The 19,483-nt window shown below is 55.7% G+C and overlaps 1 protein-coding gene across 8 annotated transcripts in view; it reads right to left on the bottom strand.

Moving 5' to 3' along the window:
• Positions 1 to 28: 28 nt before the first annotated feature.
• ZBTB46 (zinc finger and BTB domain containing 46) overlaps positions 29 to 19,483 on the bottom strand; it is a 67,664-nt gene continuing 48,209 nt past the window's right edge. For 5 of the 8 annotated variants that reach the window (XM_064573468.1, XM_045886133.3, XM_064573469.1 and 2 more), the window contains 2 exons: positions 8,314 to 8,489; positions 29 to 3,451 (listed from right to left, as the gene is read on the bottom strand). In XM_064573468.1, the coding sequence (XP_064429538.1) occupies positions 3,080 to 3,451; positions 8,314 to 8,489 (548 nt within the window). In that variant the 3' untranslated portion in view covers positions 29 to 3,079. Of the gene's footprint in view, positions 3,452 to 5,032; positions 5,259 to 8,313; positions 8,490 to 19,483 lie in introns of those variants that run through there. The other 3 variants (XR_010405962.1, XR_010405961.1, XM_064573470.1) reach the window with 2 other exon arrangements.

The following is a 19,483-nucleotide window of genomic DNA, read 5'->3' on the forward strand; positions in this document are numbered from 1 at the left end:
CACTGTGAAACACTCACGAGGCGTCCGCTTGAGCAGCAATTTCCCAGTTTATTGAAAGTGGAAGCTTTGCAAGAAGGTCGAAGCTAACCCGTCACAGGAAGGAGACCCAGGCAGGCCCAGAGCTCGCCCCGGCAGACAGGAAGGTGCCATCCACCTGCCCTGTGGCTACGGACTGCAACAGCTGCGATTTTCTGCCAGCCGATCACCGAAGTCTCTTCTCCCAAATATTAAACACATCTCCAATACAAACACAGGTTTATGATAATATAAAGTTGATATGATATAGATTATCCCCAAGGGAAAGAAAACCAACAATTTTCAAACACTGCCCTTGTTTGTTTTGTTTTTGTTGACAGGTTGAAAGCATGTTGAAAAAATAAATATTTCAGAAAAGCACACACACAGCACCCTCACTACGAGTGGTTCTGAAAGGGCCACACACACAAACACAATATAGAACCTAAAAAATAAAAACCACCAGTAAGTATGGCTTTCTTAAGCGTTGCACGTGTCACAGAATGAGCGAAAATAAGATTATCTTTCATCATATTGCAAAAAGTTCCAGTTTTTGCCTTTTCTCAGTTTCTTTCTTAAAAAGGAAGATGTGCAAAGTTGGAAGGAGTAGCCGTGTCTCTTGAGTCGAGGTCCCTATTCAGTCCTGGCAGTGTTATGACTGTTTCCCAAAACCCAGAGTCCAAATATACAACCTGGTCGGGATCCAGAGCTTGATACAAAAGTCATACGGGTTCCCTGCCCCCCCCACCCCAAAGAACTCACCACTCAACGGACTGCATTTTCCACTTGGGTGTTGCAAACACCAAAATACAGACAGACACAAACAAAAAAGTACAAAACGTGAAATGTAATCTACACATTTTTCTCCTCTTCATAAAAAAATATTTATTAGTTTAAACGTTGATTTAAAAAAAAACCAGTCACGTAAAAAAACCCTTCATTACACGTCTTTTCCCTCCACGCCTCCTGAGAGGGGATGCCTTCATTTCCGTCGACGGAGGCAAACTGCGCACACGCCTTGCGAACTTGGTGGGCGGGAGTGGGGCCCTCGGTTTTCCAGTACAGTATTGGTTTTAAGGAAGAAAATGCCCCTGTGGCACTGAGAGCGACCCTCCAAAAAGGTCAGCAAGGGTGGTCCAAAGCAGGGAGCGAGCGGGTCGGAAAGAGCGAGATGTCCTGAGTGCGGAGGCAGAGATGGCCCAGGGTGTGGGCAGGACGGCCTGAGCGGTGGGACCGGTACAAAACCCAGAGACACTATTGGTAGCAAAGGTCTGGTTTCCAAATACATTTATAAGAAAGTAGGTCTGTTTAGAAAAGGGGTCAGAAAGTCGGGGAGGTACACAGTTCTGAGGGCCCTGTGAGGGGTGCAGCCCGGGGCCCCACTGGAGAAAGGCAGCAAGGGAAGTGGGTCCCAGAGCCCCTGCACTGGCCTCGCCCCCCACCCCCCACCCGCGTGTCAGGAAGAGCCGGCAGGGCAGCCCGCGAGGGCTCCCCACGCCCCCTCGGGGGACAGGGGCGCGGGCGGCCGGTGGCCGGCTCTGTCCACGCCCTCTAACCGATGGTACTGAAAACACGCACAGAAGGCCCCCGGCACCCCAGCGGCAGCCAGGGAGGCGAGCGCTCCAGGCCACCCCCGGAACCTAAGTTAGGGGCTCGGGGGATTCTCCTTTTTCCACCTAAAAAGAATAGATGGGACACGGTGACCAGCCTGGTAGAAGCTTACAGTCCGTGGAAAAAGAGAACGTAGAAACACTGCCCTCAGCGGGGCTCGTGCCCGGACGGGCCCTGCCTGCTCCTGAGCCGTGCGGGCGCAGGACGGAATGTCTGAGTAGTGAAGTGTGGTCCGCGACGGCCTTACCGGGGAAGGGGACAGACCAGGGCGGGTCCTGCGGCCCAGGGGAGGGTCCTCACAGCGGGGCCCTTGCTTTTCACTCAGAAAAAACCAGATCACAAAGAGGCGGTGAGCTCATCTACAAAGACAACAGAAGGACTGACAAGCTGAAGGAAAGACGCTAGGTTTTGTCACGTCAGAAAAATAATGCCAAACAAAATAATTTTATGTAACTACCTCAACTATGTCTCTGACAACTTAAAAAGTTTGGTTACCCACGCGGGGAGGTGGCACGGCTGTCAGGATCCCCACCTCCAGTGTTAGCAGCAACAAGGCAAGGGCACCCAGGAGGGGCCGGCAGGAGGGGCCTGGGCACGAAGGACGGCAGAGGCGAGGGGACGAGGCCGCCCCCGGGCTCCCCAAGGAAGTGCACGCGGAACGAAGAGCCCAGGCGCCCCAAAGGGCCCTGAGTGGCCAGCAGCGGGGCGCGCTGAGCCCTGCACCAGAGGAGCGTGGCACGTCGGTCCCCACCTGGCGGCCTCCACCGGATGATAGCACCTGGGAGTCCTCGGCCCCGGCAGGGGCGTCTGCAGCTGTTGTATGTGAAGCACCAAAGCCCAGAGGCAGGAGGGCCACGGGGCTTTCTGTACACTGGACCTGAATTCCGCGGGCCGCCACGGCAGCGGCAGAAGGCTGCGGTGGTGGCTGCAGGCAGTGACCAGGCTGCTGAGAAAGGGGGAGCAGAGCAGGGGGCGGGGGGAGACTCCAGCACTGGACATCGGGTGTACGCAACACCTTCCTTAACACCCCTTGGACCTGTGGCCTCGGGGACCACGCTCATGACCCCGACCAGCCCCGACCTTGACCCGGCCATCGGGCCATCATGCGTGCCCTAGCTACGCGCCCCTGCTGGGGACCCTCCCTTGGTCCCCGCAGACACCAGGGAACGTGTGCCCTCCCTCTGCTCAAACCCACCCTGTGCCCCCCAACATCCTGTCCGGTCCCGGAGCCCTTACTTGCTGGGGTCATGCCTGCTTCCGACCCCGCGGGGCCGGTTTCTGTGTGTGTGTCTGGGGCAGGAGCAGAATAAAGGGGCTCAGCGTGGCCGGGCCCCAGGCGAGAGCAGATTCCTAGGGACACGCACATGCACACGCACGCACGCACGCACACGGACACGCACGCGTGCGCACTGGAGGGGTGGCGCCGCCCCCGCCCCCGCCCCCAACCCGCGGCCTAGGAGATCCAGAAGTCCTTGTCGGGCGCCCCCGGGGGGCTGCCGGGCCCCCGCGGCGAGTCCTCGTCCTCCTTCTCGGCCGCCAGCAGCGCGTCCTCGTGGGCCAGGCCCACCTCATCCTCGTCCTCGCACAGCTCCTCCTCGCCCTCCCCCCGCGGGTCGTCGGGGTCTTCCAGGTAGGGCCCGTCGCCAGGGAACAGCTCGGGGGAGCCCTCCGTGCCACCGCCGTCCAGGGGCCCGGCCACGCCTCGGCCCGCGCAGGCGGCACATACGCCGTGGCGCCGCGAGCCGTGCTTGATGCCCACGCTGGCGGCCGACATGAACACACGGCTGCACAACTTGCACACATACTTCTTGTCCTTGCTGTGGACCTGCGGGGGGACGGGCGGTCAGCGGGGGGACGGGCGGTCCGTGCGGTCAGTGCAGGGGATGGGCGGTCCGTGCGGGGGGACGGCGGTCCGTGCGGGGGCGACGGGCGGTCAGTGCGGGGGGGGACGGCGGTCCGTGCGGTCAGTGCGGGGGATGGGCGGTCCGTGCGGGGGGACGGCGGTCCGTGCGGGGGCGACGGGCGGTCAGTGCGGGGGGGGACGGCGGTCCGTGTGGTCAGTGCAGGGGATGGGCGGTCCGTGCGGGGGGACGGCGGTCCGTGCGGGGGCGACGGGCGGTCAGTGCGGGGGGGGACGGCGGTCAGTGCGGTCAGTGCAGGGGATGGGCGGTCCGTGCGGGGGAACGGCGGTCCGTGCGGGGGGACGGCGGTCAGTGCGGTCAGTGCAGGGGATGGGCGGTCCGTGCGGGGGCGACGGGCGGTCCGCGAGGGGGGACGGCGGTCAGTGCGGTCAATGCGGGGGGGCGGCGGTCAGTGCGGTCAGTGCGGGAGACAGGCGGTCCGTGCGGGGGAGACGGGCAGTCCGTGCAGGGGGGACGGGCGGTCAGTGCGGGGGGACGGCGGTCAGTGCGGTCAGTGCGGGGGACGGGCGGTCCGTGCGGGGGAGACGGGCAGTCCGTGCAGGGGGGAACGGGCGGTCAGTGCGGGGGCGGGCGGTCCGTGCGGGGGCGACGGGCGGTCCGTGCGGGGGCGACGGGCGGTCCGTGAGGGGGGACGGCGGTCAGTGCGGTCAATGCGGGGGGGCGGCGGTCAGTGCGGTCAGTGCGGGAGACAGGCGGTCCGTGCGGGGGAGACGGGCGGTCCGTGCAGGGGGGACGGGCGGTCAGTGCGGGGGGACGGCGGTCAGTGCGGTCAGTGCGGGGGACGGGCGGTCCGTGCGGGGGAGACGGGCAGTCCGTGCAGGGGGGAACGGGCGGTCAGTGCGGGGGCGGGCGGTCCGTGCGGGGGCTACGGGCGGTCCGTGCAGGGCTACGGGCGGTCAGTGCGGGAGACAGGCGGTCAGTGCGGGAGACGGGCGGTCAGTGCGGGGGACGGGCGGTCAGTGCAGGGCTACGGGCGGTCAGTGCGGGGGGACAGACGGTCAGTGCGGGGGGACGGCGGTCAGTGCGGGGGGACGGCGGTCAGTGCGGTCAGTGTGGGGGGAAGGGCGGTCAGTGCGGGGGGAAGGGCGGTCCGTGCGGGGGGACGGGCGGTCCGTGCGGGGGGGCGGCGGTCCGTGCGGGGGGACGGGCGGTCCGTGCGGGGGGACGGCGGTCAGTACAGGGCTACCGGCGGTCAGTGCGGGGGGACGGGCGGTCAGTGCGGGGCGACGGCGGTCAGTGCGGGGGGACAGGCGGTCAGTGCGGGGGGACGGCGGTCAGTGCGGTCCGTGCGGAGGGACGGGCGGTCCGTGTGGGGGGAGGGGCGGTCCGTGCGGGGGGGACGGCGGTCAGTGCGGGGGGGGGGGGACGGCGGTCAGTGCGGTCAGTGCGGGGGACAGGCGGTCTGTGCGGGGGGGACGGCAGTCCGTGCGGGGGGACGGGCGGTCAGGGCAGGGGGGACGGACGGTCAGTGCGGGGGGACGGGCGGTCAGTGCAGGGGGGACGGGCGGTCATTGCGGGGGTTATGGGCGGTCCGTGCAGGGGGGACGGCGGTCCGTGCGGGGGGACGGCGGTCAGTGCGGGGGGATGGGCGGTCAGTGGGGGGCACGGGCGGTCAGTGTGGGGGATGGGCGGTCGGGGGACAGGTGGTCAGTATGGCGAAGGGGGATGGGTTGGTCAGTGGGGGGGGCAGGTGGTCAGTGGGGGGAAGGGCTGTCAGTGCAGGTAAGTGGGATGGGGTGGTCAGTGAAGGGGGACAGGTGGTCAGTGAGGGGGGACAGATGGTCAGTGGAGGGAGAGGATTGCGATTTTAATTCCTCATATTTTTCTGAATTCTCTGGTGTTCTAGAGCAATCGAGTAAATAAAAACATAACGAATGGTGTCACGGTGGAAAAGGTTTGCTGAGCTGTGTCCTTCCTCCATACGTGAACACACCCTCACTGATGGGTCACTGTCCTGGGGGCTGCGCCCTCGGAAGGGACCCCTTCGCCGTCCTGGGCTGAGGGCTCTCTGCCTCCCAACTCAGTGGCTCCACAGACCACCACGAACAGTCCACCTTCCCGTCACAGCCTTCCACAAACCCCGACCATGAAGACCACTGCTCAGACGTTCACTGCTGACCAGCGTCCACAGGCTGGGTCCCCACACGTTCTGATTCTAGAAACGGAGCCTCAAACGATGCGGTCCCCAGGGCCCTCCTGCGTCTCCTCTGTTTGTTGTATTTTAAACCCAGGGCTTCCTCGAGCCTCCCCCAACAGAAACTGTTCTGAGAGCAGGCTTGGTGGGGCCGTGGGAGGCAGCGTCCACGGAGGCCCCTCAAGACCTGGGGCTCCCACGCAGGGAGCTGGGGGCTGTGCCAGGACACCCGGGAGCGACCAAGGTGTCTCGGGGAGCCACTCAGCTGGCACCAGATGGCTGGGCACCTGTCCTAACACATGGAGGGAGGGAAGAGAGAGGGAGAATGCGGGCACCATGGCAACCCTCGGCTCCTCCTCCGGAGACCCCGCCGTCCAGAGGACTCCTGGCAACACTGCCCAGCCCCTCTGTCTCCCCAGGAGGCACAGCACAGGCACCAGCCTCCACACAGAAGGGACACCAAGTGCCCCTACTGCCACCTGCTGTCAGCAGCCGCTCAGCTGCCTCCTGGGGGCCAGGGCCCTCAACAAATTAAAGGGGAAGATACAGAGCCTCTTCTCAGAAAAGGGCAAACCTGCACACGTTTTAAGTACATTTTCAGGGATTTGTGATCCTCCCTGAAACCTAAGCAGGACCCCAGGATGGAAATCTGGCCCCATCCAAGGTAAACGGGCAACGACCACACCGAGCCTCAAATGGGACCAACGCTTCCTGAAGCCATAATGTGGTTTTGCTAAAGAAAAGCTGTCGTAACCCACGTACTGACAACTTTCCAGCACTTGAGTATAGCAAACAAGCCCCCATTCATCTCTGAGTAGGAACAACGTGGGCATCGGTGTACGGATCCCTCCAAGTTTCTGTGGTAACCTGAGCCTCTGCAGCTCTCGGGGTGGGCTCTGCAGAAGGGAAACACTGGACAGAGGGGCAGCTCTGCAGTCAGTGGCAAGTCAGCCCTAGCGGTTGCCCCACAGACCTGCCGTCCAGGCTGGGGCTGCCGCTTCCCCGGGCTGCTGGACCCCACGATGGGGCAGTGGACACTGCAGGCTGGGGCCATGGGACCTCCCTCAGTCAGCTGGGCTGGGCTCCCCCCCACTCTTGGGGCTGTCCCCCCTCCAGCTTTGCTGCCTGACCTCTCAGGAGACTTCCCAGATGTCCTCACCCCAAAATAAGTGCCCTCCACTGGGCTGGAAAGATAAAACAACAGGCTAGTAAGGTTGCCCCATCCAGAGAGCCAACTGTTGGATCCAAGCCAAGTAAATCTGGATGCGACCCCAAAATGAGCCAGAGCCCCCCACTCACCCCAGATGGACACACACACAGGCAAAGACCCTGCTCGTCCACAAGGCTCACCTTGCCAGCAGCCAGGCCTGAGGGTATCACCCTGCCCTCCCGCAGCCGCCTGCCACCCTTGTGCAAGGGCAGCCCTGGGTCACCCTCACCACCGCCAACACAGCCCCCCCCACCGCCTGGGGGGTCTGCTCCTGACAGCAGCTCAGCATGCTGCAGGGTCAGCCAAGTCTGTGCACCCCGCAGGCGACTCCCGACACCTCTGAGATTCCCAAACTCATGACATGACCCCAGTGCCCTCTCCCGGCCCCCATGGCACAGGCTGAGGGCTCTGGGCATCTGCCAGCCCAGGGCTGCCTCCACTTCCTCAGCCCTGCAAGCTCCAGCTGGCCCCACCCTCAGTCCTGAACCCCACCCTGAGTGTGTGTCTCAAGAAGACAACACCATGTATAGCCTTGTGGTCTGGCCCTGGCCCCCACGGTTTAGCTCACCTGCCAAAGTGTCCCTTGCCCTGTGTTTTTTGGCAAATCTGCCTATTTCAAGGATGACCTTTTCCTATCACTTCCTGGCCAAGCAAATCTATCCATTCAGCAGCACCTGCCAACTGGCAACTCCAGCTGGGTGCCCACCACAGACAGATAATCCAACGCCTTACAAGGCCACGGGGGAGCGGGGGGTGGAGGGGGACCCACCATGCCTTGGAGCCAGGGCACCAAGGAAGTGACCTCATGGCGGGACACCAGGGGCCGAGAGCAGGGGTCCTGGCAGGGGAGGAAGCGCTTGCCAAGGCCAGGCCGAGGTCTGGGGCTGGGGGTGATACAGCCCACCTGCTTTCTGCACCCAGTCTCAGGGGGTGGAGCTTATCAGGGGGGTGGGGTCAACATCGCTCTACCTACTCTCTTGGCCTTTCCAAGGCAGAGCGGAACCCACTTTAGGGCTCCCATGGCCTTCTGGGCACCCCACATCATCATCCCACCTTCCTGGATCCCTCAGCCCAGCACTGAATGGGCCCAGCCGACCCCGTGATGACCCATGCTGACTACCCTCCACTGACCCCTCATGCTATCCCCATGCTGACCCTGTGATGACCCACACTGACCTTGTGATGACCCATGCTGATCCCGAGCCAACCCCATGCCGATCCCATGATGACCTCATGCTGACTACCCTCCGCTGACCCCCCCATGTCAACCCCATGCTGACCCTGTGCTGATCCACGCTGACCCCATGCCCACCCCACACTGACCCTGTGATGACCCACGCTGACCCTGTGATGGTCCACGCTGACCCCATGCCGACCCCATGCTGAGCCATGGCCGCACTCACAACCCCGCCCCCACTCACCAGCGTGTGCCGCTTCATGTGTTCCCGCCGCGTGAACTTCTTGCCGCAGATCTCGCAGGGGTAGGGCCGCTCCCCCGTGTGGGAGCGCATATGCCGCTTGAGGATGCACTGGTGCATGGCCGAGAAGCTGCAGTAGGGGCACTTGAACTTCTTCCTGATCACCGTGAACTCGTTGACTGAAAGACAGCAGACCCGCAAGTCAGCGTGCAGCCCGCCCGCCCCAACAAGCCCTGCTCTTGTTTAGACGGCCCCCACCGAGGGCCCGCACGCCCAGGCCGGAGAGCCCGCGCTCTGCCAAAGGTCAGAGGTCACTACTTCCAGCACGTCCCGGACACAGCCACTGTCTTACACATCAGCCCCCGAGACACAGTGAGGTCCTCATACACAATCATAACAGAGAACAAAGCTGTAAAGACGAGTGAAGCCGGAGCTCGGTTCCCAGCCCATAGCTCTGCTCACAGCCACAGGCCATTGGTGCCCGGCAATCGCAGGGCAGAGCCGCCCCCTCCAAACACCTGCAGGCCGGTGGTTTTGCAGTTTTAACGCCCAGAGGAAAGGTCTGCCTAAGCAGCTAGTGGACACAGCCAAGTGAGAGGCTTGGGTCAGCCCCAAACGTGCAACAGATCGCTGAGTGGCCTCTGCCTCGGGGTGTGGCTCATCTGGTCCGATTTTCTGCCCACATTTCTGAGAGAGACGCCACGGGCCCCTGTGGGGTCATCCGTGTGGCCAGCTCGAGCTCACGGCGGGGGGCTGCGTTCCACACCCGAATGCGGCCACACCCTCAGAGGCATCTCACTCCCCATGCTGGATGCTCTCCTGGTGGTAGTCAAGGGGGTTGGGATCCCATGCGTCAGCCCCACTGTGCAGGGTTCCACTGGGCACTGGGCAGCTTATCCCGAGTGGTGCCGTTGGCGACAGGCACCCATAGACACCACAGTCATCCCCTATGAAACATGCAGAGTATCCACCCAGGAACCCCATTAACCTAAACGCCTGAAAGCAGTCATCCCAGACTTCACCGGGATTGCTGGGAGCATCCAGATCCTGGAATCTCACTTCCCGCTGTGCAAGGAGCTTGGTGGTGGACACCTGTCTGAATGCAGTTTCCCAGGGCCCTCACACCACCCTACAACCTGGACGGCACCTGGACGGCTGCACATGGCACCAGGGCCCCGAAGACAGACCAAGGTTCCCCACAGTCAAGAACACTGGCCAAGGCCAAAGGCAGGATGCTGGAATGAACCCCAGGAGGGGTGTGGACACCATCAGCCAGGCGGTCTTCCGCTGGGTCCTCAGACTCCTACCAAATGTTCAAGTGTGGCAGGCCCTGGCCACAGTCACCGCTGCCCCTGGAGGTGCCCAGAAGGAGGCAGATAAGAAAACAAATGCCCCAGAGTGACACAGCCCAAGACAGCGGGACCCAGGAAAGCGGAGGCAACTCTTGCTGGAGGGAAGCAGCCAGTCTGCTGGAAGGATGACCACCTCTGTCCCCACAGCCCTGGGCCTCCCACCATGTCACCCAGAAGCAGGGACCCTCACTGCCATCTCCATGGGCCGGACCCATGGCCCCCTACTCCATTCTGCTGGTCACACCCCAGCCACAGGCATGTCACCATGGAAACGATACCAATGGGGGCTGCAGAGCAGCCGAGCTGGTCCTCACCCCTGCACCTCTGCTCCTAAGACACTGGTCCTCACGCCTGCACCTCTGCTCCTAACACACTGGTCCTCACCCCTGCGCCTCTGCTCCTAAGACACTGGTCCTCACCCCTGCACCTCTGCTCCTAACACACTGGTCCTCACCCCTGCGCCTCTGCTCCTAATACACTGGTCCTCACCCCTGCACCTCTGCTCCTAACACACTGGTCCTCACCCCTGCAGCTCTGCTCCTAACACATGCCTGCTTAAATGTGGGGAAACACTAAGTGTTGCTCCATCTGCTCTACGCCCAGCATGGGGCTCGAACTCACAACCCCGAGATCAAGAGTCACATGCTCCACTAACTGAGCCAGCCAGGCGCCCCTAAGCAGTCTCTGCTTTTTTTTTTTTTAGTGTTTCTCCCAAGAACCGTTAAAGGGTATCTCAATATTCAAGCAACCCGGATTTCTTTATTTTCCAGCGAGACCATCCACATGCTGTGCTGCGAGCCCATCCTCCCACCATGTGCCCGAGAGCTCTGGGCCCTGGGGTGAGAGTTGGTCCACACGGGGACACACTCCCAGGATGACCTCTATGCACCCTCATGCCAAAACGGCCCCACCACTAGGCTGTGTGGACTTTATCACAGCTCACAACCGACGACCCTGCCTGGAGCCTGGCCACCCGCTGGCCTCATGGTTTCCACGCGCATAAAAGGGACGCCCTGTCCCCACCATGCCTCTCTCAGAAATCTCAGTCCTGTCCAAAGAAGCAAAGCATTTGCTTACAATTAGAAGCTTTTCACATGTGTTTGCTTGCTCGAGGGCATGCGTGCGCACGTGTGCGTGTGTGTGGCAGGAGCTGGGGGCAGGAGGGAACGTGCAGCCGTGGGGAAGACGGTAAAACCAGAAGACTGTAGACAACACAGAAGGGACGTGACAGCAGGAGGAGCCGTGGAAAACCCCCGCATGCCACCCCACAAAGATCACCTCAGTTAACAGCTTGACATCTGTCCTTGGAGTCTCTTTTCTACGCACAAACCTGTTTTAAATTACAGACTGGAATTACGATGTACAGTTACCTAGGACACGGTCCACTAACACGTGGTGGCCGCCTGTCCACGCCTCTTCAGCATAGCCTGCACGCGTTTGAGGGGCCTGACTGACCAAGTGGAGACCCTACTGTTGAAGGTCCAAGCCGTTTCCTTTGCTTGGCCCCCATGAACAATGAGTCAGTGAGGTCCCTACTAAAGGGCCCACACGCCTCCGATCACCTCCTGAACACACACTCTGAGAAGGGGCTTAGGCCACGCTGTCCCCCGCGCAGCTGTCCCGTCTGCTGGCCCTTGGCCGAGGTGCAGGGAGGACCCCTGAAGCCATGCTGGGTGTGATGGATGGCAGTCCCCGCTGTTGCCATATGCACTCTGCAAGCCTGGCCCCCAGGCTGGGGAAGAGAGCTGCAGGAGAGTTTCTGGGGTGTACATGCAGCCAGAGGGGAGCTGCCCTTCCTAAGGAAGGGCCTCGAGCCGGGGACTGCCGGACGTAGCTCAGGCTGCGGTCCCCGGGGCAGGGGCTCCAGCACCGCCACGGCAGGACTGAAGAGAGAGAAGGCCGCGCACCTCGGCACACCTGATGTAGCCGACCCATTCCGAAAACCAGGCCTGGCGGGACCTGCCTCATCGGCTGTCCACAGTCACTCCACACGGGCGGCTCTCCGAGGCAGTGATCCCACTTTTTATCACCAAATAAAGCAAATGCACCACCCACTCTGGGATGGAGAGGGAGAGAGGAAATGAACTGTTACGTTATTTTATTTAAGACAACCTTTTTTTGAGAATGTGTTTATTCATGGCTTCTATTCTGCTTCTATAAACATGAAAGTTAAAATGCTGAATTATGTATTCTAGTCTTCTGTATTTAACAACTCAGACTTACACGTGGAAAAAAAAAATTGATCTCTGTGCAGAAGTGCTGCATTTTTTTCCCTAGAAAAACAACCTAGAAGGCGCAGGCATGAGTGTGGCTCGTCATTAGGGACCCTCCCTGAACCTGGGCATGCCGACCGGGAATAGAGCCGCAGACATTTACAACGCACGCTTTCTGGAGTCACCCTATGATGATGTTGGTGTTTTCTTGTGACGTCAGATTTCTGCCTCTGCCGGAACACCATGAACAGGACAGCCAAAGGCAACAAAAATCTACCCTGTCACAGCTGGGAAGCCAGAGTCTGAGGGGCCGCGCTCCCTCTGGAGGCTCCAGGGGGGTCCTTCCTGCTCCTTCCAGCTCCTGGGGGTCCGGGTGTCCTGGGCTTGTGGCCACGTCTTCCCGTTTCTGTCTCCTTTGTGAGGCTTCTGTCTGTGTCTCTCCTCTTCTGTCTCTTAAAAGGGCACTTGTCACTGTATTTAGGTCCAACTTGGATATTCCAAGATGATCTAATTTAGTTATAACTGCAAAGACCCTTTTTTCCACAGTGGGTCACATTCACGGGTTCCGGGGATTAGGATGCAGACCCAGCTCCAGTGTAGGGGGCACCATTCCACGCCCTCACTGAATGAACAGCACCGTGAGCACTGAGGGGAATTTTCAGTGGCTGTTAGGATTGAAACAACTTCTTGGAAAGAACCTAACACTTCTAGAACCTGTGATTTACAGTCTGTATATCTCAGAAAAACTTTCTACATCATACGGATTCCTTCTCATAAACACTTATAAAGCCTTAGAAGGTTAACGGTGAAAGAGGCATTGAAATAATGAAAAAGCACGAATATCACTCAACTGAAACAGATGCTCTCTGCCTATCTGTCCGAAACCCTGAACCCCTTGCCTGGGATCAAGCACTCCAGCACAAAGAGTAAGCCTGTAATCAAGAAGCAGGGTTTCAGAAACTGGGACCAGATTGTGCAGAATAAGAAGCTCAGTAACATTTGGCTATAATGTTGCAGAAATGTATCTACAGAAATACTGCTCAGCAGCCGCCACCCGCCTTCCCCTCAGAGCACCGCAAGAGATTCAGACCTGTGGTAAAGATCCACTGCATAAGCGAACATTCCAGAACTATTTCATGATAGCCCCAAAGCCTCCAAGGAACTGCTAGTGATGCAAACGGGATTTGCAGGCTGCAGACAGGTACATAGGGGCGGTTCCTCCAGAAGGGCACACAAGTCTTTTATTTTTTTAAGAGTTTATTTATTTATTTGACAGAGAGACACACATCAAGAGAGGGAACACAAGCAGGGGGAGTGGGAGAGGGAGAGGTAGACTCCCACGGAGCAGGAAGCCTGATGTGGGGCTCAATCCCAGGACCCCGGGATCATGACCTGAGCCGAAGGCAGACGCTTAACGACTGAGCCACCCAGGTGTCCCGGCATACAAGTCTTTACTCAAATAACCATCCGGATTCTTATTCATCCTCTGTAATTTCCAAAAGACTGCACTTCAAGTGCATTTCAGAAATGGATCCAAACATGAACCCCACTTTGTTTTTCCATTTATAAGTTTATTAGGCTGTCAATTACTTTGTGTTAGAATATAGCGAAGCTCTGATGTGTCCAAACTATTTTTTTTCTTTTTTTTTAAGATAGATTTATTTATTTATTTGGCAGAGAGAAAGGGATAGTGAGAACAGGAGCACAAGCAGGGGGAGTGGGAGAGGGAGAAGCAGGCTTGCACGGAGCAGGGAGCCTGACGCGGGGCTCGATCCCAGGACCCTGGGATCATGACCTGAGTCGAAGACAGACGCTTATTGACTGAGCCACCCAGGCGCCCCTGATGTGTTCTAACCTTACAGAAGTGCATACAGCTGACTTAAGCATACGGCTCAGTGAATGTTTACCTCTCTACGTACATCAGGACACTGCACACCCACAGCACCCGAAGGCACCCCCGGTCCCCTCCTAGTCCATATCCCCCCACAGGCAATGACTGCTCTGCCCTCCATCACCATACATTTGCTTTAAGACTTCATATTTGTGGGATCATACGCTCAAGTTGGCTTTATTCACTCAACATAGTCTGCGAAGGTCACCATGTGGCCGCCTGGAGCAGTGGCTTGTTCTTGTTTGTTGCTGTGTAGTATCCCATGGTACGACCCCCCACACCCCCGCCGCCATGCGCCGAGGGGCATCCGTCCCAAAGGACCATGGTGCTCAGATGGCTCTCAGACATGTCTTCTGCTGAACAGGGCTCTCATTTCTGTGGGGTGTACACATAAGAGAGGACTGTCTGGGCCACAGGGTACTTGTACGTTCCATCTTGGTAGATATGGCCAAGCAGTGTTTCACGTGGCCGCATCAATTTATGTCCCCTCCAGCCGTGCGTGAGCATCCCAGCTGCTGTGTCTTCGCAGAGACCTGGTGTGGTCAGTCTGTGGGTCTCTGCACTCCCGCCCTTCTGCAAAGGTGCTGCACTGCGAGACTGTCTGCATTTCCCATCCACTGAAGACACTGAGCCCACTGGTAAAGTGCTTGCTCGAGTCTCTTCCTTGATTTACTAAGTTGCCTCTTTCTTAGATTTTTAAAGTTTTATGTATTCTGAATATGAATCTTTTCTCAGATATATTTATTGCAAACATTTTTCCCAGCCTGTGACTGGCCTTTTTACTCTCTTAAAAAGGTATCTTTAGTGGAGAAATTAATAATTTTAATGATGTCCATTTTATCAAGTGCTCTTTATGAGCTGCTTAAGAAACTACCACCATGATCATGAAGCTATTGTCCTAGGTCTTCTATAAAACCGTTTACTTTTTATAATTAGGCTTATGATCCATCCCAAATTAATTTTTGTGCTTGGTGTGACTTAGAAGTCAAGATTCATTTTTCTCCTCGAATCCAACTTGCTCAGAACCACATACTGAAAAGACTGTCCAGCCCTGGTCAACGGCAGAGGTGCCTCCGCCCACGGCAGGGTTCACACACACACAGTCTGTGCACACTCTAGCCTGCGGTCGGCTCGCCTGTTGATTCCTGCAACTCCATCGTCCATGGGTCAGAGCCTCTTCCACCGTCCTCTTCACCAGGACAGCCACGCTTCCCCCCTATATCCCGAGCTTGCACATCTGGGGGCCCTGGGATAGTCTCTTGCAGGGTTGGCCAATTCCAAGAGATAATAAATAACTTTGCTCCAACTGTGCCTTTCACATGCAAGCCAACTATCAAGTTGCCTCACTCACCCCAGCACCAGACAACCGGGGTGGTCCCCGCACCTCGGAGCCGCTAAAGTCTCCCACATCGGCCACCCTAAGCCTGCTGTGTCTGGACCACCCACGTGGTCCCTTTGGTCCCAAGCAGCCATAATCAGGACTCCTGTGCATGCTCTCCTGGGTGGAGCCGAGCACCCAAGGCCCTACGTGGTGTGCCACGCCCCCTTACAGCTCCCCTGTCTGGCAGTGTTTTAAGGAATTTGCCCATTTCCCCCAACTTGTCAAATGTGTTGGCGTAAATTGTTCACAATATTTTCTTATTGTTCTAATATCTACAGGATCTTAGCGGTGATCTCTTTTTCATACCTTTTATTTATAATTAGCACTGTTTTCTGTTCGTATTGATCACATCTGATAGGAACTCGTGAGTTTTATTAATCTGTTCAGCTTGCTTCACTGTTCTACCGATGATGTCTGCTTTCCACTTCACTGACATCTCCTCTTTTGTGCACCCCTCCTGCTTACTTTGGGTTTAATTTGCTGTCCTTTTTCTCATTTTTTGACCCAAAATTAGACTAAGTGCTACTGCAGGCACGAGGCCCCTTTGCCACTGTTTCACCTGCATCCTGCGGGTCTTGATGGGCTTCTCTTTTCACATCACTCAGTGGAAAATATTTTACCATTTCCATTGTGACTTATTCTTTGACTCAAGCATTATTTAAAAGCATGTTGTTTGCTTTCCAAACATTTGGGGGGATAGTCCAGTATCTTTTTGCTATTGATTTTTTAAAAATTAGAATTTCACCAGGCTCAGAGAAGACGCTGATTCCAGCGAGATCTGTGTTACAGCTGCAAGATCTGCCCATTGTAAATGTTTCAAAGGCACTCAGAATACTATGCACTGCTTCTGTGTAGATTTCAAATTAGTTAATCCTTGTTACAGGTCAGCACCTCTCTGAACACAGATGGGAAACGTCTAAACAAAGTAGCAAGTTGAATCCAGTGATCTAGGAAAAGAATGATACCTTGTGATCAGATGGGTTTATTATAGGAATTCAGGGTTCATTTAACATCTGGATACTGCTCAGATCTTCTCTATCCTCACTGATAATTTGTCTGCTGTCCCATCAGTTACTGAGTTAATGTGTCGAAAATCCCCCACTGTGACGTGGACCCGTCTTTCTCCTTTGACTGTAGTCAACTTTTATGTCATATATTTTAAAATTAAGCACGCACATTTAGGCCTGTTACATTTCCTACAGAACTGACTCCATCATTATGTGAGGTCCCTTGAATAATAATTCTTCAGTTTACTTTGATATTAAGATTAAAGACTTCCTTTACGGGTTTCCTTGGTTTATCTTTTTCTTTTAAGATTTTTTATTTATTCATTTGAGAGGGAGAGAGCACGCGTGTGAGTGAGTACACAAGCAGGAGCAGGGGGAGACGGGGAAGCAGACTTCCCGCTGAGCAGGGAGCCTGACACGGGACTCGATCCCAGGACCCTGGGATCATGACCTGAGCCAAAAGGCAGAGGCTTAACTGACTGAGACATCCAGGCGCCCCTCCTTGGTTTATCTTATTTATCTTTTTGCTTTAACGCTTTCTGTGTTCTTATCTACGAATGACGTCACCTACAAACAGTGAACATTTTTCTGAGCAGATTTTTTTCATCTTTTTTTGGAGTGTTTAGTTCATGTATAATAATGGAAACAGCCAGGTGAAATCTACCATCTTAATATTTGGTTTTTGTCCTTTATTCCTCCCTGCTTGCCTTATTTCAAATGAATCAAGTAGTATTCCGTTTTTTTCTCTTCATAAGCCTTTGACCTGTACTTTACTATTTTTGCCGTTATTCAGGTGACTTCGTGAAGAATGCCAGAAGCCTTCAACAGTCAAGCTCATCTGTCCCAGACCCTTTGTGTTGTTAGCATCTTGTGTTATGCTCTGATTTCTGTTAAAAACCCCATACGAAACTGTAAATGTTGTTTTCAACGATCGAGATGCTTTCCTGTCACGCGCACGGCCACTCCTGCTGTCGCCCGAGGGCTGGCTTCCACACGTTCTCAGTCTGTGTGTGGACGACAGCGTCTCTACTCAGCCCCTCCGTGAAGAGCACCGTGGCAGGCATGCAGGCGGCGGCCTCCCCGGCCCTCTGCCGAAGACTCTGTCATCAGTCTGGCTCCCCGAGAAGCAGTGTCTTCCTTCACTGGCTGCTTTTAAGACTTTTCTTTTTGTCGTTGGTTTCCAATAGTTTGACAATCATGTGCCCAGATACTGTTTTCTGTTTGGTATTCATTCTGCTCTGGGGTTCCGGAGCTTCTTGAAGCTATAGGTTGGTGTCTCTCATCAGCTTCTGGAAACTGAACTGCTGTCTCCTTTGGGTGCTGATCCTGCCCCATTTCTGCCTCTCTCCTCTGGAAATCCAATTACACACGCATTACACACTTTCACCCTGTTTCGTGTGTCTCTTTGCTTTCCCCCCCTTTTTTTTTTTTTAAGATTTTTATTTGACAGAGAGAGAGAGAGCGTGAGCACAAGTAAGCAGAGCGACAGGCAGAGGGAGAGAGAGAAGCAGGCTCCCCGCGGAGCAGGGAGCCCGATGCGGGACTCGATCCCAGGACCCTGGGATCATGACCTGAGCCGAAGGCAGACGCTTCACCGACTGAGCCACCCAGGCACCCCTCTTTTGCCTTTTCCCTACAGGCTTCAGCATGGACATTTTCCATGCTTCCAGTTCATGAACATCTGGATACTGGATACATAGGTCGTACCCAGACTGCTATTCGGCTATGCAATGAATTCTTAATTTCAGACATCATATTTTCATTTCCAGAATGTTCCTTGAACGTGTCAATACCGGGTATCTTCCCGTCTGCTTTTGCGGCTGGGACTTAGTCACGGGGCTCTGTTTTCGTGGGACGTGGAGCGTGGCAAGGACATTGGTGGTACTGTGCAGGCTGTGCCTCTTTCAAAGAGGCTTCTGCTTCTTTGTTGCTGTTACTTCTGCTGAGCAGACAGATTTGGCAGGATTACCTTCACCCTGCAAAGTTTCACCTCAGCTATTGTTGGGGCTGCTGTAACTTGGTTTGGGTCTTACTCTGAGGGAGAGACTCTCACTTCAAGGTGTGCCCCTCCCCCAGGGTCTCCGTTGAAAGCCCACGCTGTCTCCCTTGTTTCATTTTTTTTACATTTCATTTATTTACATAAACTGTATACCCAACATGGGGCTGGAACTCACGACCCCGAGATGAAGAGTCGCACACTCCTTCAAGTCCCACCTGCACTGGTCAGTCTCCAGAGTGTGTGTGTGTGTGTGCGTTGGCCAGATTCTCAAATAGATTTTGCCTGGAGAGTAAGCCCAACACGAGCTGTCATGGTGGAAACTAGAAGTTCAGAAAGTTTTCTTCAAGTGTTTCCTTTAAAATAAATCAATGCCTTTTCCCTAGCACCTGAGTTCTGTGCAAGTGCAAGACCAACAATAATCAACACTAGATTATATATTTTAAATTTGGGGTTTGTTTTTTTGGGGGGGGGTTGGTAAACACGACACCCAACATGGGGCTTGAACTCACGACCTCAAGATCAAGAGTCACATGCTCCACCGATGGAGGCAGCCGGGCGCCCCCAGGTTATATATTTTAAATGCAATCTAAATTAGTAAGTTACTATCCCTACGTGAGTAGCAGTCTTCATTTCTGTGCACGCACACACACACGCACACGCATCCACAACATGCGACACCAGATCTCTGGCATCTCTCATTTCCTACCATGTGAACATGGTAGAGACACTGAAAGGCCCAAAGTGAACACAGATGTGGAGCATGTTTTGTGCCAGTAAATACACCCAAGTAAGAACCTTTTATTACTGAAATTCTCTGTGTTCAAGAGAGATTAATGTTACATATGGATAAGCTTTTTAAAAAACTCTTTAAAATCAATCATGAGCCACATTTCAATGAGAAATTCAACAAAATATAAGACATGAAATATCTATATACACTTCGCTAAAAATTCCATGTTAGATGGCTGTACAGTTTAAGGGAAATAATGTTAGATGTAAGAACAAAATCAGACAACTATCTAATCTAAAAATGTTTCTTGAGCCCCTTACCATTGGACCATCTACCACAACCTACTTCTTTTCTTTTTACAAACCTATTTCTTTCAGGTACTATGGAACTTGTCTGAAATGTTTTAATTGTTTTAAAATTTTAAAGATTTTTAAAAAATTTTAGAGGGCGCCTGGGTGGCTCAGGAGGGCGCCTGGGTGGCTCAGTTGGTTAAAGCGACTGCCTTCGGCTCAGGTCATGATCCCAGGGTCCTGGGATTGAGCCCCACATCGGGCTCCCTCCTCAGTGGGGAGCCTGCTTCTCCCTCTGACCCTCACCCCG

This window comes from Mirounga angustirostris, unplaced genomic scaffold, assembly GCF_029215605.1.
Source record: "Mirounga angustirostris isolate CCGP_5_RB_7025 unplaced genomic scaffold, mMirAng1.0.hap1 SCAF_10, whole genome shotgun sequence".
NCBI classification, from domain to species: Eukaryota; Metazoa; Chordata; class Mammalia; order Carnivora; family Phocidae; genus Mirounga; species Mirounga angustirostris.